General features: G+C 32.5%; 2 protein-coding genes and 1 pseudogene across 5 annotated transcripts; 2 read left to right on the top strand and 1 right to left on the bottom strand.

The window, feature by feature from the left end:
- Positions 1–6,481: 6,481 nt before the first annotated feature.
- Positions 6,482–8,477, top strand: LOC105646863 (alpha/beta-Hydrolases superfamily protein). The gene is made up of 2 exons (XM_012232799.4): positions 6,482–6,823; positions 7,339–8,477. The coding sequence occupies exons 1-2, from the start codon at positions 6,591–6,593 to the stop codon at positions 8,336–8,338; spliced, it is 1,233 nt and encodes a 410-aa protein (XP_012088189.1). The 5' UTR covers positions 6,482–6,590; the 3' UTR covers positions 8,339–8,477.
- A 2,039-nt stretch (positions 8,478–10,516) lies between these two features.
- On the top strand, positions 10,517–17,881 carry LOC105646862 (ATP-dependent caseinolytic (Clp) protease/crotonase family protein). 4 transcript variants are annotated; one of them, XM_012232797.4, is made up of 16 exons: positions 10,517–10,880; positions 11,977–12,047; positions 12,299–12,382; positions 12,455–12,523; positions 13,477–13,540; positions 13,776–13,849; positions 14,070–14,153; positions 14,271–14,355; positions 14,557–14,642; positions 16,056–16,177; positions 16,291–16,351; positions 16,451–16,549; positions 17,088–17,189; positions 17,277–17,318; positions 17,437–17,543; positions 17,653–17,881. In XM_012232797.4, exons 2-16 carry the CDS (start codon positions 12,015–12,017, stop codon positions 17,705–17,707), a joined length of 1,167 nt encoding a protein of 388 aa, XP_012088187.1. In that variant the 5' UTR covers positions 10,517–10,880; positions 11,977–12,014; the 3' UTR covers positions 17,708–17,881. The 4 variants fall into 4 exon arrangements, with proteins under 4 accessions (XP_012088187.1, XP_037492176.1, XP_012088186.1 ...); XM_012232796.4 differs by lacking the exon at positions 10,517–10,880 and adding an exon at positions 11,720–11,910; XM_037636248.2 differs by lacking the exon at positions 11,977–12,047 and having other exon boundaries at positions 10,518–10,880.
- A 1,383-nt stretch (positions 17,882–19,264) lies between these two features.
- Positions 19,265–20,302, bottom strand: LOC149496906 (uncharacterized; annotated as a pseudogene).
- Between the last annotated feature and the right edge of the window lie 2,391 nt (positions 20,303–22,693).

The raw sequence follows: 22,693 nt of genomic DNA, 5'->3' as shown, positions 1-22,693 counted from the left end.
GTTTAATTCAGAATTGGAGTAGAAGAAGAATATGCATGAAATGCTGAAATTAAATGGGCAGAGTTTCGTTATTACCTGAGTTAATCGGCGACCGCTTCTTAGCTTCAGCTTGAAAACTCCGGATTAAGCTCCTCGTTTTGGGAATATTAATTAAAATTAATTTATTTTAAGTGGCCAAATATCACAACAGCAGAGTAATAAAAGCCTACACTAAATGCAGAAAAAGCAGTAAAAGAACCGCAAGGAGCGTAGGGGAGAAGAGAGCGTCCGTCAACACAGACTGAGTGAGTAAAAAAGTCGCATCGGGGCTGTATTTATAGGGAAAACCCGGGCTGGAGAGCAGCAGCCGCCGCCGCCGAGGGCGGCCTCAGCCGCCGCCCTGGCCAGCGGCCGCAGCCGCCAAGGCCGCCCTTGCCAAGCGGCCACAGCCACCCTTGCCGGCGGCTTCCGCCGCCATGAAGGGCGGGCGCCCCCGCCGTGGCTTGTCCACTTTCTAGTTTTTTATTCCGAAGGCTTTTTCAGGAGTTCCGTACCTCCAAAAAAATATTCCGGGACCAGTTCTGCGATCTTCGCAATTTTTCGGACGTTTCAAGTACCATATTGGCATACTTTCGGTGAACTTTCCGAATGGCCTCCGATCCGGCCGGACTGTTTGCAGTCTGGGAAAACAGGCTTTTTGAGCCTCAAAATTTGAGTATTCACAACAGCGCATGTTAAAACAAGTGAACAGTTAGGAGATATCTTTACCAAAGCTCTAAATAGACCTCGGGTGGACTATCTTTGTAACAAGTTGGGCATGATTAACATCTATGCTCCAACTTGAGGGGGAGTGTTAAGGATTAGTTGTAAATAGAACTCTGTTAGGAGTTAAATTCCTAATCGGTTTATAGTATCTTGTATGTGTGTATATATATGTGTGTCCCTATTGATGAAATACAATCAAGAAAATATTTTTCCACAATAAATTCACAGTAATTAAGTGCGTAGTTTCACGTCAAATATTAGAAAAAATCTTAATAATTTAAGGAAAAATAATAACTTTGGTGCCTGAACTTTACAATTATTACTATTTTGGTGTCTTGCCGAAAAAGTTTTTCAATCAAGTGTGTTTACTAGTTAAAATGTTCAATTAAGTGTCTTCGGCCATTTTAAAATGTTGAAAAGCTGACTCAGCAATAGTGGGGCCATTTTTAATGGGTGGCATCTCATGTGTGACGAATAGATCTCTTTTGAATCCAACTCAGCACTAGTATTATAATTACTTCTCCTTTTACCCCGAATTTAATGCACCCAACAACCAACCTAAAGGTTTGATCTCTCATCTAAACTACAGACGGTCTCTCATCTTCCCAAATTAAAACCCATTAGCTTTGATAATTATGATTTCATTTAGCTATTAAGGCAAAATTTTAGTGAAGGAAATTGAATTGAGGGAAATGCAAATGACGATTTGAAGAACAACGCAATTTACATGCAGTTTTCATTAAGCACGTTGACGTTATTCTCTATTTCTTTTATACGATAGAAGATGAATATCAACAAAAGATATGTGCGCATTTAAGCAAGTATAGTTAGTGTTATTGGTTTATTTTAGTAAATATATTGTGTTTATGATATAATTTTGCATAAAATTTTTATGCTTTGAAAGAAAAAAGGGTCAATGGGTAACAATGTTTGTTGTACTTTCAGTTTGCACCATTAATGTCTCGACGTTAGTTATGGAGGAATCTAGGTTAATGATATAGTGGGTGCTGAAAATTGTTTATGTTGGTAGGTACAAAATGCTTGTGATAATAAATGATAGAGTGTTTTGATTACCTTCACTTTGTAGAATTCATTCAAGCAGTATTGGGCAGTAGGAAGATTGACAAAATACACTTTAGAAAGCCTTCACTCCCTTTAGCACATGGCTTGATTTATTTGTATGAGGGGTCCATCTCACTGTTATTGGACCATTTAAGAAAGAACAGGACAATTGAAGTTTATATTGAACATGAGATTAATGTAACTTCACAATTAAGTAGTTCATCTGATGAGGGCTTTTATGACAATGTACTTGACCTAGATGCTAATAATGGGGTTAAAGACAAAGGAAAAAGGGTAGTTGGGACCAGTGTTTTTGAGAATGATGGCTTTCAATGCACAGTGGAGGGCATTGATTGTCAATCTTGGCTTGCTGAGTTGTAGATAAATTATTGTATTGTTGAGGTTAGTGGTGAGGCTAGTGGAGTAAATAGATAATCTGAAGGGTACAAGATAGTGGCTGTCATGAGATAATGTCCAATCTATATTTGAGGCTATAGGGAGTTTCAATAAGGTTGGTAATGCACAAGCTGTAGGTGGCAATGGAGCTGTAGGAGAGGCAGATGAAGTAGATGTAGGTGTTGTGGAAGAAGATAAAGAATTAATTGAGTGTGAATGGATGTCTTGTGATGATGAGGAGCTTCAAGAAGCTAGAGATGCAATCATAGATTTTTTAAACAACATTAGAAGGCCTAAAGAGATTCAAGGACTGCAGCAGCAGCAAGATGATTGGGGGGGGGGGGACGACCAACTCTTGACCTAGAAGCAAATGAGGATTTAGTTCACATAGGCTTATTAATAAGAGGTAACTTCCCTTCTTTTGATCCACAATATGATAGGGTTAGATTTTCTATTAGAATGCTTTTTAGTAGTCTAGAGCAATTTAAAGAAGCAGTTACACAAAAGGCAGTCCAAGATAGTAGAGATATCAAGTTTGTTAGGAACACTAGGAAACAATAAGAGCAAAGTATGTTAACCCACATGCAGGTGGTTGATTTATGCATCTAAAGAGAAAAGCATGAATGACATCCAAGTGAAAGACATGCTTAAAGCTTAAGAATTATAATGAAGGGGATACAATTGAACATGAAACTAGCCAAGTGCCTAGTGGTAGACCATCCAAGTCACGGGTATTTATTTAACAAGTTATTTTTCAGTTGTTGTGTATGAAATTGGCATTGATATTTTTAATGAAAAATCACTGAAATTACAGCATAGAAAGGGTAAAGAAAAAGAGATTGCCAAAGAAAAAAGAGACTATCAATGCAGTTGAGATTGACAATGTAGCTATAGCTTCTCAAGGCAGCAATGTGGGTGTACTTGTAGTTTGTTTTACAAGTGTGTATTAAAGTTGTTTTTAATGCTTGGTAGACACTTAGGCAAGATTCAAGAGAGGTTTCAGGAATAACCAATGATGAAGGCTTGCAATTTAACTATACTATTGTGTTCATATTAAGGAAGAAAAAAATAGCCAATTAGGAGACCAATTGTGGGATTTGAGGTTTATACTAATTTCAAAATTGGGTATGTAACGATTAATGTATAACATTTCAATTTATTTCTTTTTGCTTTCAAATTTGTTAATTTGTGTTTGCTAACAAAAAAACTTGTGCAACATGTGCGTGTAGCCTGGAACTGATGGAGAAAGGCCTTTGGATGGCAATCGAGCAAAGGGAAAGGAAAAAAGAAGAGTTGTTAATGAACCCGAGCCAACTTTTATGACTAATAAAGTTCAAGGCTTTACAAAGTTTGATAACCATTACATTACAAGAGGTCATTTGGAGGTAAATAATTACTTAAACTACTAATTTTGATGTTCTACCTCTAGGCTAATTAGAGATAACTAATTATATGTGGTTATTGATTAGGAAAATAAAGCTAAGAGAAAAGATGTTGTGACAAATGAAGCAAGTGGGAGGAAATCTAAAAAGGCTTCACAAGAGTCAATGGCTGGCGGTAAATAATAAAGGAAATCAAAGAGAGCAAAGAAAGGGGAACAAGTTAAGGCAGATGTTGAGCAGGGGTCAACATCTATATTGCAGCAGTATATTACATTTTTTTCTGAAATTAACAATACCATAATGTGCATTGACATTAATTTAAATTCATTTAGTTTAGTTATTAAATTTTCTATACGACATTAAAGCAAATAAGAGCTACTTGAGGGAGAATCAACTGATATTTTTCATTGCAATGTCATCTTGAACATAAGCCACAGGCTTCCATAGAAGCTTTTTTCAATAGAACTCACATAATCATCCCATCCTAACCTCTAAACCAAAAATTTATACCAACAAAATTGTAGTCACTTAAATACAATAATGATTAGTGACACAACTAGCCACACCTATAAAAACTTTTCTCTTCTCCAACTTCTCTGTAATTCATCAACTTCATTTATTGTCTTTAAGAGTCCAGGAATGATTCTTGTTGATTTGTTGCACATTTGGGGATCAACTCATTCAAAGAATTCATAATCACACCTATGATCCACTCAGAGAGGGAGTAGATGTAATAGAACCAAGACATTAACACAAATAAAAGTTGCAAATACCCCAAAAAAAAAAAAGGGAAACCTAGATAGACTCACTAGACGAGTTTCACAAGCCACAAATCGCCTCCCAACGTTCAAGTTCGTCCATGATGTCCTCACTGGGCATAGTGATCTGCATTTGCAGTAACGATGCTCCATTTTCTCCTTTCTCCTTCAAAGTCGCTTGCGTTTTTTTGATTTGGGTCTGCAAAACTCTTTTGTCGTTTTTTGAGGAGATGAGTGAATTAAAGTGTCTCTTCATCGATGCAAGTAATGGAGGTTAAAATGGGAAGGATATATCATCTAAATCATGCCTTACACATGCTTAGGCTGAGTTGGATTAAAAAGGGATTCATTCATCACACATGAGATGCCACATATTAAAAAATGGGCCTTGCTATTGCTGAGTCAGTTTTTCAGCATTCTAAAATAGTAAGAGACACTTAATTGAACATTTTAACAGGTAAATACATCTGATTGAAAAACTTTTTCCGACGAGACACTAAAATAGAAAAAATTGTAAAGTTTAAACACCAAGGTTATCATTTTCCTATAATTTAATAGTCTTCACTTTTCAATATTAGAGCAAAATATTTTGAAATGAAGAAAATGTTAAAATTTTAATTAGAGATGATAATTTGTTAAAATTCAAATTAAATCCAAACATGAGGTTAAATGATAATAAGATTATTTATTTATTTATAAATATTTAAGTTAAATGTAGAAAATTCTTTATTAATAACAATATAAATTTAATGTGTGTATATATATATATATATATATATATATATGATTATAAGAATGAATTGAAAATAGTTTTATAATTATAATTATTATTTTGCTGTAAGATTGTGCATCAATATATTTTTTAATTTTATAAATATTTATTAAAATAAAAAATATTCATTTATTTTTTTATTTTTAAAGCCGTATGAATCGTGGTAGACATGGCCATATTACGGTTTCGAGAACCAGAACCGTCGGTTCGAACCGGTCCGGAACAGTAACCAGAACCGGTGAGAACCAGAACCGGGCCGAACCGGAATCGAAACCGGAGAATTTCAGTTCGGTTCCGGTTCCAAATTTTCTGGAACCGGAACCGGCGGTTCCAAAGAACCGGTCGGAACCGGACTGGAACGGCCGTTTCCCCTGCCGATTAGAATCACCGGTTCGAACCGGCAGTTCTAGCCGTTATAAACTGTTAGACCAGTTTTTTTTTTTTTAATTTTGTTGTGAAATCTCTTAATTACCCCTCCCAACAGCCATAAACGGCTACATAACGGCTAGTTTCAAGGGTATTTTTGAAAATTTGAATTTTTGGATTTATTATAAATACCTCATTTTATTTACAAATTCATTACAAAAAAATCTCAACTCTCTCTACTTACTCTCTACAATATATTACACTCTCTACTTACTCTCTCTACAATATACTACACTCTACTCTATATTATTCATTTATTCTTCTCTACTCTACAATCTCTCTTATTAAGTTATTATTCTCTCTAATTTTTTTTTATTCAATTTTTCAAATTATATCTTATTATCATATAATGGCAAGCCCCCCTTTTTTTTAAAAAAAAATTATGTTCAAACTTTTTTAAACAAAAAATAAATTCAGTTGAAATTTTTTTTTAAAAAAAATAATTATGTTCAAGTCTTTAAAAAAATAAATTTAATTGAAGTATTTTTTTAATTTTTTAGGTGTATTTTTTAATTTTTTATGTCCAAATAGTTTTTTTTTAAACCGGTATTCAAAATTTAAAATTTAAAATTATGCGATTCGCCGGAAAACCGATCGGAACCGTCGGTTTTGTAACCGGAACCGGACGGTTCCAAACCGGAACCGGAACCGGACCGCGGACCTTTTCGGTTCGGTTCCGGTTCCAGAAAATCTGGAACCGGAACCGTGGCCATGGCTAAATCATGGTATAAAACGGTGAACCAACATATTGTTTTGATATTTGATAAATTTTACTTAATTATTGTTAATTACAAATTAAAAGTCAAAAAATCATGTTTAAAAATCAAAATTCTGGTTGAATCGAGTTCCAACCACGACCCATAACGATATCAGCTGGATATCTGGTTGGGTTTAGAAAACATTGTTGGTACCCGATAGATAATTACTATGCTGGCAGTCCAGTGCAGCAACCTCGACATAAAAAAAGAAAAAAAAAATCGCTATAAAGGCGGCAACTTGAAAATATGACCGTTGGGAGTCTCTTTTAAGATTGAATACTGGAGAGAGCCAATGATTTCGGAAAGTCAAGGAGAAAGACTCCCTTTCTCTGCACTATTAAGGAAAGAAGCCAACTTACTAATGAAGAAGAACACAAGAGAACGTAGCAAAATGGAAAATCACGAAACACATGGGGCGGAGGAGATGGTGGCGTCGGAGGAGGAATCGCACCCTTATGCATTTCATGTGTCTGGGCCTCGAAATGTAGCTTCTCCCAATTGGAGAGACCTTATCAATTCCAGTTGGTTAGTTTCTCTCTTCATATATGTAAATACTAGATCTCTGCTTTCCCTTTTAGGGTTATAAGTTTATCACTTATTAACTTACCAATTTGCTATTAATTGATAACTTTTTAAGGAAAGACTAGTGGGTTTTTGCCTTTTTGGTAAATGGGTTTATGAGATCTGAGCAATTAAAGTAAAATCTGCGTGTTTGTTCAACTAATTTTTTTCTGTACTAGTTATATTTGAAAATAGCAACACAATTCATTAAGTAGAGAAATAATTGGATTTTGATTTTGCTTGATTGAATATTGCAATTGTCAGTATTATCTATTATTGTTTTGTTCTTAATTATGGTCTGAAACATATAATCCGAAGCTATAGATCTGGGTATATCAATGGCCAACACCAAGTCTCCTATGAATAACTATTAGGTCTTTCTGGTTGTGTTGTTGTTATGTTAATTAGTAGCTGTTGATTCTTTTTGGGAAGTAATTCCTCTGTAAATCCACAATTATCTGATTTATTCAATCTTGCAGGAAGGATGAGAACTACAAGAGAACAGTAATTGCCTGCTTCATTCAAGCAGTCTACTTGCTGGAGCTTGACAGACAAGAAAATAGAACACAAGAGAATGGGCTTGCTTCAAAGTGGTGGATACAATTCAAGTACAAGGTAACCCAAGTATTAACTGATGAAAGAGATGGGTCTATTTTCGGTGCAGTATTAGAATGGGACCGATCTGCAGCATTGGCTGATATGATACTTATTAGGCCTAGCGGTGCACCTAAAGCTGTTTTAGCACTCCGAGGAACACTTCTCAAAAGTCCAACAATCCGAAGGGACATTGAAGACGATCTCCGTTTTCTAGCATGGGAAAGCTTGAAGGGTTCTGTCAGATTCAAAGTAGCACTTGACTCGATAAAATCAGTTGCAGAAAGCTATGGAAGCAGCAATGTCTGCATTGCAGGTCATTCCTTGGGAGCTGGCTTTGCTCTCCAAGTTGGAAAAGCATTAGCTAAAGAAGGGATATATGTGGAGACTCATTTATTTAATCCTCCCTCAATTTCTATAGCTATGAGCTTAAGGAATATTGGGGAAAAAGCTTGGAACATGATTAAATCTATGGTTCCTTTAAAGACCAGTGGATCACAGGCCACTAATGACGTTGATGATGACAAAACTTCTGCTGTTGGCTTGAGGAATTGGGTGCCATATTTCAGGGATAAAACCTCAATAGGATTGAAAAAATGGGTACCCCATTTATATGTGAATAATAGTGACTATATCTGTTGCCATTACACTGAAGCAGATAGAATTGTAGATGAAGAAGCTAATGAGGAGAACGTGAATTGTACAAATACATCAAATGGAAAGGTTGCAGCGAAGCTGTTTGTAATGTCTAAGGGAAAGCAGAAATTTCTTGAGGCTCATGGGTTAGAGCAGTGGTGGTCTGATGATCTGCAACTTCAAATAGCTCTCAATAGCAGCAAGCTTATAAGCAGGCAGCTGAAATCCTTGCATAGCCTTCCATCATGACAAATGACAATTAATTGCTTGCTTCCTTTGTTCATACCCAATATTCATTTTGGTAAGTTGTATCTGAAAAAGAAAAATCATTGTTTGTAAGGATAAAAGTTTTTGCTATCTGATGTCAGTCTATCAGTCTTCTTTCTTATTCCTATTTGTTTTTAAATTGTTTTAATTAATAAAACAAAAGTTGGACATATTTACAGTTAGAAAGGGAATTTTTGTTAATTAAGGGGGACACATGGTTGAAGGATGTAGGGGAAGGGACAGATTGCAGGTCTTAAGTTCGATTGTCTGAAACATGGCATTGGGATCAAAACCTCGTCAAAATCTAAGTAAATAACCTTTGTTACCACCATGGCGGATCTAGAAATATTTTTATCTGGGTTAATATATAATTTCTAAAAAAAAAAAGGTTAAAAACATAAATAAATTGAAATTTATAGATATCCAAACAAATATACTTATATTTATTTTAAATTTTTTTTTAAAAAGGAGGGGTCTATTGATTTCTCTTTTTATACGGTGGACCCGCATTGGACCAATGAACATAATTATTAATTATTGCCATGGAATTGAACTCATGACCTTCATTATATAATTAGGACAATCTAAGCCACTTCTGAAATTTATTTTATGAAAGATACTATATATATATTTTTTAAAGTGTGTTACACGTTGTTTATACTTGTTAAATACATTCTTTGCTTAAATTTTTATATATAATTTTTTATTAAAATTAATTAATTATTAATATTTTTAATTAATTAAATATATTAAATTGTCATTTTTAATACTAAGATTTCTAATTGAATTTAAATATTCTTAATTGAGTTTCACATTTTCTTTACAAAAATGTTAGGATTTGTAAATGAATTCAAATGTTAGTCTTATATTATTACGATGATAAATTATTAAATATGTTCTTTTTTCTTAATTGAACTAAGGTATTTTATTTTTTTAATATTAAATTTTTTCAAACAGCTTGAATCCTAACTGAATTCAAATATTTTCTAATTTAAATATTTTTTACTTTTTAAATATTAATGTTTCTAACTGAGTTCATAAAATCAGAAACAAAGTTTTTATTGTCAAGTCGTTTAATAGTGCCAAAAAAGCATGTTGCTTGGAAAATTCGTAACTAATATAATCACTGCTAGAATTCAAAGCTCAACATATGTTTCTTCCACGAAACTTTTCAAAATTACAAAATAAAAAAAATTATAGATAAATAAACAAACAAAAAGTTCACAAAATAAAATTTATATTAATTCTTCTATTAAAAATAAAAGTTAGTAACCTAGATTTTAATTTGTAGTAGGAATTGTTTTTATAGGAGTTTGTAAATCCTTATACAATAAGTATAAAAATCCTTAAATAATAATAATAATAATAATAATAATAATAATAATAGTTTACTCGTAAATCCTTATAGAATAAGTATAAAGATCTATTAAATAATAATAATATATATATAGTTGAGAAAATAATAATAAATAGGTATTCTAGACTTATATATGACATATATTATAAAAAAAAAATACTTATATATTGAAATGACTATTATAATAATTATAAATAACTGTTCTATAATTTTAATATTTAGTATTATGATAAAATTTACACATAACAACTAGTAATAATATTAAATTTAAATATGAATAATAACTAATATCATCATTATATATAATATAACAGGTCATAATTCTTGTGAATTTCTTATTTAAACTTGGTGTATGAGATAAGACAATCAAAAAAATTTTTAAAATAAAAGTTACTGTTTTATCTTTTTTTTTCCAAGATGATAAGAAAAAATATTTTTATTTAAATAAAAATAGTATTTATAATTAATTTAATATATATGTGATTCTATACACCGGGTGTGAATAAATCTTTCACACCAATAATTGTAATTTTAGTATGAATTTTATATTTTTTTCTATTTTGGCGTATCAATAGAAAAAATTTATAATTCGATGAATAAACTATTAATTTTTTGATAATTTACTAAATTTTACACAAATATATAGCCGAAAATCTCGGTGGGACAATATGGGTCCACGTATCCATTTGGGTTTTGATTAGTAGGCGCCAAATAGGACCGGCGTTGATTGCCACGTGGATTTTACTAACAAAAGACGCGAAATTACTAACTAAAACTTATCTAATACTCAACGCCTCACACTCCGAATCAGTAACCCAATCGATTCAGACTCCCAAAAACAAATTCAAATGAAATGCCCTTCACCCATCTCCTACAATCGCTGCAGCACCGAAGACCTAACCTTCGCCACTCTCCGCCGTCCAATTAACGTGGGTACCTAATAAACCCTGACCTCCAATGAGACATTTGGAATCACCTCTTCTCCTCTCGTCTCCATATTACTCCCTCAAATTCCTCTCTCCTTTTAACGGAACCTCTGTGTTCTCATCCTTCAATTCAAAGCACTACAGATGAGACTGTTTTTGACGATTTTGGTTTCAAATCTTTGTATATAGCTGATTCGCCTAAGCTCGTTCATCTTTACGAGGCGAGTAGGAGGCCATACAGGTTGGTGTCTAAGACTCAATGCAGTCTAGTGGTGGATGATGTGAAAAAGAAACTTTGTTTTGTTTTTATTGACATTGTTTGAGATTTGCAGATTTCCAGGCAATGAATTTCAACATAATACTGGTTTTTTTCTGGTTGGCTGGTTAAGGGGCACTTGCTTTTTTTTGGCTTTTAGAGAAAAGAGATTTGTTTTTTACTGATTATTCTAGTGAATTAATAATTCTTTTGCGCTCATTTTGTCTTTAGTTCTATAGGAATTTGGTTAAATATTATTCTTGGCAGTTGAGTAGGTATTAGTAAACTAGTAGTTTCTGATAAACAGGTTTCATTTTGAGAGCTTTCTGTGAAAGGCGTTCGTTTGAATTTGTTTTTGGGTGTCGAATCGATTGGGTCTTTAGTTAGTAAAGTCCACATGGGAACGTCTTATTTGGCACCTACTAATCAAAATCCAAATGGATGCATAGGCCATGTTGTCTCAGCGGAATTTCCGATTTATACATATATGCAAAATTTATTAATTTATTCATTATATTATAAAGTTTTTCTGTTAATATACTAAAATAAAGAAAAAAACGAAAAAAATAAAACGAAAAGTTCATACACCAAAAAAATGGAATGGAGTGATCCCATTCATAATTAATTAAGTGGCGAGTTCGGTGACTCAACAACCGTTCCCAAAGCTAAAAGCTCTTCTCAAGTGCTTGTTGGGCACGCGGTAGGCGAAACAGGCAAAGGATTACCAAATAAAAACCGTATTTTAAGGTTAGGTAAGAAGCGGACAAAAAAAAAACATCTTTTTAAATAAATAATTAAGTATTAATTGGATACATAAGAAATTGAAGGTCTCTGGTTATAGAAAGTATTTTCCAAGAGTGAGAGAATACTACGTGGTAGTTCCGTTGCTCTAACTTCTCATCAACCTTCCTCTTTCTTTTTCTCAAAAAAGCGAAAACATAAATAAAAGATTACCAACTGAACTACTCCATAAAAATCAGCAAATACCCATACGGCACATACTTACTCTGATCTGGTAACTTGTGTTGTTTAACTCGTTCTTTCTGCTTTTCTTTCTACTTGATATTGATTACTCTTTCAGCTTCTTGGTTGCTGTTTTATTGCCTGGAAATTGCTTAAATGGCTCAACAAGTTGTAAATCCTGAGGAGCAGGTATTTGTGTCTCTGTTTTTCGAATTGTTTTCAGAATTCTTTCCAATGACATAATTTTACGTTAGTCGTTGGTTTGCAAATTTTATCAATTTTGGTGGCATTTGCCTAATCACAGCCAATTTTCGTAGAATTTAAATTTCAATTGAGTTTTTATTTATTCTCCAAAGCTCGTGAATCACAGCCATTTTACACCAAACAAGCAGTTAGTTACATGTTGGTACTCCGTTTTCTTTTTATCCTTCTTCTGTCAGGTTGTTCTTGGAGAAGAAATAAGCCATGTGAGGCTCATCACATTGAACCGTCCACGTCAACTGAATGTTATTTCATCCAAAGTGGTATGTTCTATGTTTGGACGAACCTCACGCATCTAATTATTAGATGTTTCTGAAGCCCAATATTTCTTTCAGGTTTCTCTGTTGGCGGATTTTCTTGAGAAATGGGAGAAAGATGAAAATGCTGAGCTTATTTTAATCAAGGCTAGTTTTATTTCTTCAAATCTCAAACTTTAATTTTGTAGTCTGAAATGGAAATATACATGAATCAAATCTTAATCAAATTAACGAGGTAAACGAATACTGATTCTTTCCTTATTGGTCCTAAGGACCCAGGAGGTAAAACAATTTTTTTTATTTTATATGTTATTGAAGTGTTAGAGAGCACTTTGATTTTTATTCAGTAGTTTCAAAATTATATTAATAGTTTATAGAGTACTTTGATTTTTAATCCTTACATGGATGATAGTCTTTTAAATTTCTTCTATTTAAAAAACATCCTGACAATATTTATTCTTAAATCTTTAAAAAATATGTAGTGCTTAGTTGAGTTTATTGTCAAGCTATTTTAAACTATAAAGCACTTTCATTTGGAGGTTAGAAGGGTTCGTTACTCAGCTATTCTAAACTAAGAAAAAGGATCCAAAGTTAATACGTTTTATTTGTTTTATGTAGATATATAGATATTGCTTTTTAAGTGATTTTGAGAATTTTTACTGAATCTTATGGTTCAGTTCTTGATTCTCAATTCAAAAAATTAGGATTGTAAGTGTTGATTTGACAACTATCCTTTTTTTTTATATTGTAGTTAAACCTAATGGGTTGCATGCCACAAAGGAAAAAGTGCAAAAGATTATTGAAAAAGATAATGATGATTTGGGTTCATCGTAGGAAAAGTTGCATGCCATTCATTAATTTTCTTAATGATTCAGTCCAATTATTTTTTTTATTTTTTATTTTTGTTTAAAAGAAACAATAGAGGTTATTAAAAAAAAAAAAAAAAAAGATAATGATGGTTTGGTGTTCACCATGGATGGTCTTAACTATTGGAGGCAACTTACAGCTGCTTTTGGTGCAGCCCTCTGGAGACTCTTTCCCTATGTTCTAATAGATTGTTCCGATGTTGAAAATTTATAATGATCTTACATCTTGTTCAGGGTGCTGGAAGATCATTTTCTGCTGGTGGGGATCTAAAAATGTTTTATGATGGCAGGACATCAAGTAATTACTCTGTTTGGAAATAAACTATTAGTTTTTATTTCCCTGTGATGTCTACATCAAGGATTTCTTTTTTTTTTTTTTTTTTGACATTTGAATTAATCAAGGATTGTTTCTTTACAATATGCACATACTGCACATAGATCATGCGCTAGAAGAGATTATTTATTTTCTTATATGTATGAGATGATATATTCCCTATATGTACCAAGATTTATCACTGATTTTCTTTTGGCAGATGATTCTTGCCTTGAAGTGGTCTATAGAATGTACTGGCTTTGTTATCACATCCACACGTATAAGAAAACCCAGGTACTATTTTCAAACTCATGTAAATGGCCTTTCAACAGAAAACCAAAGAAAGTTTACATGAAATAGACACCCTTTGTGTAGCAAGGATTCTCATGAATCAAGGGCACCCTTTTTCACTCACGTCAGATACCGTGATTCCTATGCCAAGTATACTATATTTTTTTTTTTCCAATCATCATTGAGATGGCCACATAGTTATGATTTGAAATATGATTGATAGGTTGCTCTTGTCCATGGAATCTCAATGGGAGGTGGTGCATCTTTGATGGTCCCAATGAAGTTTTCAGTTGTCACAGAGAAAACTGTGGGTATTAGGTCCTTGTTTGTTTCGATATTTCTGATAAAAATGAAGTTTGTAAAGGTTTGGATTTGCATTCTAATTGGAATACCAATCTTTCTGGTGTCTGTTATGAATCCACAGATTTTTGCAACTCCAGAAGCAAGTATTGGATTCCACACTGATTGTAGTTTTTCATACATCCTTTCCCGCCTCCCTGAACATTTAGGTGAGCGTGCACCTAGTTAAAGAAGATTGGCATTCTTTAGATATGCCCCAGACATACACACTCTATTTTCTTGTCATTTGAAATGCTCTATATATATTGCCTTCAGAAAATTATTCAAATTTTGTTAATTAGAAAGAGGTAAATTGGTAATAAGAACAACATTGCTTTTCCATCATTGATATAATATGCAATTGTATGCAGGGGAATTCCTAGCTTTAACTGGAGCAAGGCTGAATGGCAAAGAGTTAGTCGCCACCAGACTTGCAACCCACTTCGTCCCTTCTGAGGTGAGTTAAATTTTGATTCATGATTTTCCTCCCTCTCAACTACCCTGCCTTGGAAATGAGGTTATATGAATGACCTTGATGTTAATCGAAGTAATATAAAAGCCTATATAGGCTGTACATAATCAACTTACAATAATAGAACTCTATCTAAGATAAAATTATAATATAGTGAAGTATTCCCAAAACATAGCTGTCATCCCCTTGATTGAAGTAGGAAATGTCATCATGCAAAGGTTGCCTCTGATACTTTGAAATTGAATTTGCCAATTGATTCTTAGTAGAAATATATTGAATAACCAACTTCTTGGCAGCCATCTTGAGGGGCTGTGTATGATTCACACATTTGAAAAACATAAAATATAATAATGGTCTGTAAGTGAGTGTTGAACCTATCACAAGCCATTTGGTTTTCTGCAAGATGAGTTCCAACACTTGTCCACTTTTAAGCTTACTCTCAAGGGCCTGTAGCTCTAGTGATACAGATGCAGAAGGTGTAGGACATACAGGTAGGAACTGCTCAATGCCTATAGTTATAGCGTTAAAAACATATAAGATATAGGTTTTGTGCGCAAAAAAATTATTCTTTTGGAAAAATCCAATTTAGAAAGTCAAATGAATATCCACCAACTTTAAGGCCAAGAATCAAAATAAAAAGGGAATTAAAATTTATTACAATTACTTCTAAATTTAGTAGTTTTCTCAATGCCTTTAGGTGATTAGTGGTTTTGACGACGAATGTTATGGATCTTATAAACTTCATCCTTAGCCTATTTCTTACATTGATAGCGTCTTTTTCTTCTTCTGGTTTCGCCAGTACACAATTTGTTTATTGCAAATTTGCAACTGATCAAAAAGAAAGAGGCAAAAACAATAAAAGAATTATGTTTCTTACATTGATAGCGTCTTCTTCTTCATCTGGTTTAGCCAATACACAATTTGTTTATTGCAAATTTGCAACTAATCAAAAAGAAAGAGGCAAAAACAATAAAAGAATTATGGAAGTAATCCTGAAATTTCCGATTATCTACAAAGAATTTCTGTTATCTTAAGCTATATGTGACTGATGATGCAATCCTTAGTTGAAAATAAATTAATTATGAAACAGCATTAGTTAATGATTCAGAGGTTCAGCTTCTACGTGTTATGAAATAGCCCACTAAAGTTATTTGCGACAAAATCATTTTTGTTTCAGATTTTTTGTTTTATGATTGAATAGTTTCTTTTTAGGAGTTCAATATCTTATCACATCTGTTATCCATCTTTTATCAGTTTTGTTTTGTTATATTGCAGTTAACCTGATCATGTTTCTGTTATATGATTGGTATTGGAGAGTGATATTCTTAATTCAAATAAACTTTTGCAAATATATATGTATTTCTGAATATATGTATGGTGCTGTTTTCCATGAATCAGAAAATGCCTGAGCTAGAGAAACGTCTGATAAGCTTGAACTCTGGTGATGAGAGAGCTGTCAAATCTGCTATTGAAGAATTCTCCATAGAGGTTGCGCTTGATGAAGATAGTATTTTAAACAAGTAATTATATGAACAAGTCAATCATATGAAGCTGTTTATACATGGATTCTTAACATTAAGTCGAATACTTTTTAAATTTTTTAGGACCTGATAATGTTTATTGAACTTGTTAGGCTGTCAATTGTTAACGAGTGTTTTTCCAAGCCTACTGTGGTAGATATCATCGAATCATTTGTAAGTTTCAGTTTCTTTCCTTTCAAGAAGGTGCTTATTTCATAGGCCAGGAAATTCTTAATCCTGGTTCTATGATTGAATGTGAATTGTATCATACAGGAAACTGAGGCGAGTAAAGAAGGAAATGGATGGATAGGACCAATACTGAAAGGGCTGAAAAGATCTTCCCCTACAGGATTGAAAATCACGCTCAGATCGGTAATGACTTTATATCTGATTAGTAACAGATATTACGCTTTATGGCATTATTAGAACCAATGGATAGTAATGGCAACCCTGTGTTTTATATCTCTTGCAAGCATGCAAGGTCTTGACATCTAGTCTCATTTCAAGTGTGCAGTAGGCCAAGACTTCTAATGTGAGATGTTTTATTACACATTCAGCTTTCGAAGGCTCACCATAATCTTACAACAAAATTTTGAGACATGGAGTGCCTTTTTCTTAGAAATTTTAAAGTGATATATATTGTATTACATTTTATTTTGGCCAGGGCAAGCAAAAAATTATTTCTTATTTGCATCCAATTAGTCTGATTGATTTTTATACAATTGCTTTGGGGGAATTCGACTTTCCAGGGAAGCCAATAGCCGAACTTTTTCAAATAACGTTATGATATCATATATGACTTTATTTTTCACATTCTGACTTAAGATTAGAATTGCTAGTAGTTTGGTTTTTCTTGTTAGTATGTTGTTGGATTTCCCATACAAGTTGGCTCTATTCATCTCTGTTCCAGATTCGTGAAGGACGGAAACAAACCCTGGCTGAATGTCTTAGGAGAGAATTCAGACTAACAATGAACATACTCCGGACAACAATATCTGCAGATGTCTATGAGGTACTAATAACTAGAGATGTTTGTTTACCAACAAAACATGTCATGATAAATGATTGATTTTTACTTATTTCCTCTGCAATCGTAAAGGGTATTAGGGCTCTCACCATTGACAAGGATAATGCTCCTAAGGTACTCTCTGTCTTTCGTTCTTTCTGCGTGGCTGTTTTCTTTTTTCTCTTTTTCCTGTGTGCCCTGCTCTGCTGGAAGTTTTTTGTTCATTCTGTCTTCTAAATTATTTACTGTCTAGTGGGAGCCGCCTACTTGTAATGAAGTGGATGATCAAAAACTGGACCTGGTATTTCAGCCATTCAAAGAGGATTTGGAGCTCCAAATTCCAGAAAAAGAAGAGTGCAGGTCAGAGTGTTTTTGGAGCTTTAGTTACAACTCCCTTTTGCAAATCTTTTTATTGCTTACTGATTTAACGGTATCAGGGAAATCGACTTTAACTTGGTTTAATTTACAGGTGGGATGGCAAATATGAGAATTCAACTTATGCAATGTCGAAGGTGACAAAATAAATTAGCAAAATAATTTCTCAATTCTACGAGCATAATAGAGAAATAATAGAGAGGCTTGAGCATTTCACTTTAAGGATATCTATTTTGTATGTTGTGCTTCAAGTTTGTTTCTTGTAATAAAACTCCAACTTTTGAAAATACAACTTTGGTATAATATTTCATTTTGGTATGTCATTTTTTGGTGCTTTGACATTTGTACCCATAAAATATGGTAAAAAGTGCACAAGTAACCCCTCAACTTATAAGGTCTTGTCCATTATGCTCTTGAACTTTCATTTGTCGGAATTTAAACCCTTCAACTTTAATTTTGCTGAAAAACACTTATTTAACCGGAGAACTTAACCACCAACAAAAAAAAAAAAAAAAAAAAAAAAAACAACCAATAAGGTATTAGTTGTAATGGTAACTGATTTTAGTCTCCGTAGAGGTAAGAACATTGACGGAGCTTGAAATTTTTTGTAGGGGTGAAAATATTTTTATCATTTTATTCGACGAACTTATCCATAAATGCAGTTTATTATATATACTATCGCATAAGTAACCTAAAGTTTCATAAACAAAATTTGTTAAAACTGTATCATAAAAATTATATGACATTTTACTTGACTTAACATCATTTTTTATTGTTGTATGTAAGTTTGCTCGGCGTTTTTTCATAGAGCTAAAGTCATCCATGATTAAATGAACATTAAACTTCATTGCAATTTCTTTTTTTGATGTAAACAGTCAAGCAATCATTTAAGAGATTATCTTTTCATTTTGTTCCAAAGTTTGGTTTTCACTGTCTTCATTATTGAAAATGCTCGTTCTATAGTTATTGATATAGGAAGAGTAAGAAAAAGCCTGATCAATCTGTCAATGAGAAGATAAATCAAATATTTTCTAGTTGTCATAAGCCCTTGACACAACTCTTGAAGACTATCTAATTTTTGCATTTTAATATGATTTGGAACATCAAGTTTAAAGTATTCAAGTTCTATCCTTAAATATATCAATTCTTGCTCTGTGAAATCATTAGGATAGAACTTCTGTGCAAGCTTCCCAATATCATCAATGTTAAAAGCCTTAAATCCATCTCTAGTTTCTAAAGCACAATTGAGAATAATTAACTCTATCGTGTGATCATTCAACCTGTTATTAAATTCTTGCAACTGATAATCAATTGCAGCAATGAACACATCAACTCGATAATAATATTCAATATTAATATGATCATGTTGGTTTTGAGGTCGACGACGCCTTGCAATATATCGAGCACTAAAATCTAGGATATCAACTTGATGTTTCTCACATAATATTTTTACTTTTTCAAAAAAAGGTTTTCCAACCTGAATTTCTCAAATTCTTGATTAATATTTTTGTACTTGAGACAAGATGCGTAACAGTCAAAATATCCTGAGATTGGCGTTGCAATGCTTGACAAAGAATTCGACTAATTTCCAAAAGTTCTTTCATGAGATGCAAAAGGAAGATAAAATCAAAAGATTATAGTTGTTTTAGAGCAAAATCTGCATCTCCTCATTGAGAATACAAAGCTCCTTCATTATCCTTTTTACTTAGAACTACACAAGTCGTATTGAACATCTTTAATAAACTAGAATGGACTCTAAATGTGAAACCCAATGAGTATCTTTTGCACGCTTCAAAGTGCCAATTTGATTAAGCCCCCTTCCTGATTCAATCTCATTATTACCAATTCCTTCAATTAGTTCTGCAGCTTGAGCCTCCATTAATTCATCATGTCTTCTACTAGATGCAGTAACAGTATTGATTATAAAAATTAAATTGGAGAGGAATTGAAGAACCGGAGCAACATCTCGAAATGCTGAAATCAAAGCAAGTTGTAGTCGATGGGCTAAGCAATGAATATAGTAAGTATAAGGGGATTCCTTACAAATCAAAGCTTGTAAGCCATTCCATTCACCTCTTATGTTGCTAACTCCATCATACCCTTGTCCACGAATATTATGAATAGCCAAATTATGTCGAATAAGAACAGAAAAAATCTCTCTTTTAAAGTTGCAGCCATAGTATCTCGTACATGAACAAGAATCTTTCGTATATGAATCCATTTTTATCTACAAATCTTAAAACAAGAGTCATTTGTTCTCTTTTGGACTCATCACAAGATTCATCAACAATGATGCAAAATTTTGTATCACCTATCTCTTGATGAATCTCCTCTTTTACTTTATTTGAAAAGATAGAAAGAATCACTTTTTGAATATCTAGTGATGTATATAAGGCATTCATTGGCACTTTATTTTGAACAACAGTCGCAACCTTTTCAATTTAAAAAATAAAATAATAACGTATTAAAAGATGTGAATTCTATCTATTCAAAAAGAAAATCTAATTTGAAATTGAAAAGTATAATAAGAATTCATACCTTTTATTGTAAGAAGCTAGAAACTTTATAAGTTCAAGAAAAATTCACGATTATTCTAAACTTTCATAGCGTCCTTGAAATGCACAAGCTTGAAATGTAAGCCATCGAACAACATCAATAGAAACTTGAAGCCTTAGTCGATTAATAGCAATATGATCAGAGGTTTGCTTTTCAATAAAATTTTCAATATGTTGATGCACATTCATCAAATCATTGCATGCTCTAATAACATTCTTATGAAAAGAGTCAATATGTTTTCCCACATGTCGAAGAAAAGCACAGTTCACTCCTTTAATCTTTTTTCAGTTTTTGAAACCTCCAACAACAAACTTATTTGAATAAGATCGTTCACGTGGCTCACTAAATAGATAATAAGGTAAGCAAAAAGCAGCATCGCTAGATGGAGAATACTCAAGCCAAAATGGAAACAAATCAAACCAAGTAGCATAAAAATGATGAAGATTTGTTGTTGAACCTGATGTTGGATGCTTTTCAAGTCTATATTGATAAGGACCAGCTTTGAGATATGCTCTACGAATTTCATCTTGTTGATTTATTGAATATTTCCAGATTGGTGGACGCTTCCAAGATCACACTCTAAGAAAGAAATATTAGTTTGTTCAAGTTCCATCCTTTGAACCTTATGAGGACGATCAAAAATTGATACTTCATGTTCAAGTTCCACTATTTGAACCTTATGAGAAGGATCAAGAATTGATACTTCAGGTTCAAGTTCCACTCTTTCTTAAGTAGATGAATCTCCTTGATTCTCAAATTGTTCAATATTTTTCTTTTCAAAAACGAATCAATAGTTTTTAATTTTTCCATGACTTCAAATAATCGAACACCTAAAAATAGTATAATTATGTAAGCAAATATATATATTACATATATGATCAAAAATTTTTAATAGAAATAGTATAAATGACAACAAAATATTAGCTTCCTAAATTTTCCATATTAGAAATTACAATAAAATAATTATTAATAATTTTAAATATTATATTGTAATTTTAAAATTTGATCAATTTAATCGCATATTATTTTTTCAAGTTGTTGTGTTTTAATCAAATATTTAATATTTATGTAAATTTTTGTGTATTAATAGAATGAAATCAAACTTAAACTAAAATTTAAAAAGAAAAACTAAAAAAAAAATAATAAACCTAAAATTAATGATAAAGAGAAAAATACCTTGTGTTTTTAGTTCTTCTTGTAGCAAATGTGTAGCTTTTGTGTTTTTCTCCAACGCTACTTATATATATATATATATGTATGTGTGCGTGTCTGCGCGTGCGGTTTTTTCGGTTGTAAAATGCATTTTCAAAAAATAAGAAAATTATAATATGAAGCCACATCACAAACTCAGGTCATTGGACATGAAGTAAAGGTATTAGTGCCACTAGGATAGCGAGAATAACATGTTCATATAATGTATTAATTACTTTAAAAAAGTAAGGGGAACTGTCTCCCGGACTTGAAGTAATGATACCTCTAGGTTATATTAAAAAGGAATAAAACTTAATTTGCCCCCTGAACATAGGAGAAATATTCAGTTTACCCAAAATATTGATTTGTGTGGAGAAACTGAATATATCTTCCATCTTCAGAGTACAAATTAAGTTTTATTCTTATTAACAAAAGAAGAAAGCGATTAAAAGCTAACATTTGGAAATATCAAATATCATTCATGTAAAAAAAAGATAACAAATAAGAAATAAAATGCACTTGACAAAACCTAGAAACTCCACCGAGCCATAAGCTTTAGTCAAAACAACAAAAAGAAATTCAGGTTAAAAAACTAGTGCTAAACAAAAGTTTGTCATCAACAAAAATAATGCTTCATAATCTCAAGGTATTAATTCTTTGGTTTCCTTGTTAATGTCTTCATATTGAAAGAAAATTGTTAGACTGTAAGACATCACATCAGATTAGCATGTGGTTTAAACATGAATTATTTAAGATTATTAATAATTATTTACATAAACAAATTTAATCTTTTTCACAATCCTTACATATATACTATATCTAACTTAATCTTCTTCATAGAATATTATACTAAACAAGGGTAAAAAAGCCAACTCAATCAGTGTCACGACCCAATTCCATGGGCCGGACCGGCACTAGGGCCCAGATAGGCTTAAGGCTCCCGAGACCCGTAGTAAGCCTGGAACACTAGAATCCAATATCTCGGTATAAATTTCAACATTTAGCCCATATGATTATGAAAAATAAACCTCAAGATTTTATTAAATCTCGGCCCAAATTTATCGGCTACAACATTCCACAGTTCGGGCTTAATTAACAATGCATCACATTTATAACATGGGTTCACATAATTATCTCGTCTATAATAATAAATGATTAAAAGTATACAAATCCTACAACTGCGGAGTCACTAATTGTTAGTATACATAGCAAAATAATTATGGAACTAGGAAAAATTCCTTATTTCCTTGCGCCGAAGAAACATAGCCTAAATCGGATTAAAGGAAAAACCTACTTCCTGAAAAATCAAACAAGACATGTGAGTTTTCTAAAGAGTAATAATTATTGCACAACACACGCAGTCATACAAATGTGTACACATATTAATC

Source organism: Jatropha curcas, chromosome 4 (assembly GCF_041381405.1).
Source record: "Jatropha curcas cultivar XTBG-Jc1 chromosome 4, XTBG_Jcur_1.0, whole genome shotgun sequence".
In the NCBI taxonomy this organism is placed as follows: Eukaryota; Viridiplantae; Streptophyta; class Magnoliopsida; order Malpighiales; family Euphorbiaceae; genus Jatropha; species Jatropha curcas.
The sequence above is the reverse complement of the archived record's forward strand: the minus strand, read 5'-3'. Positions and strand labels throughout refer to the sequence as shown.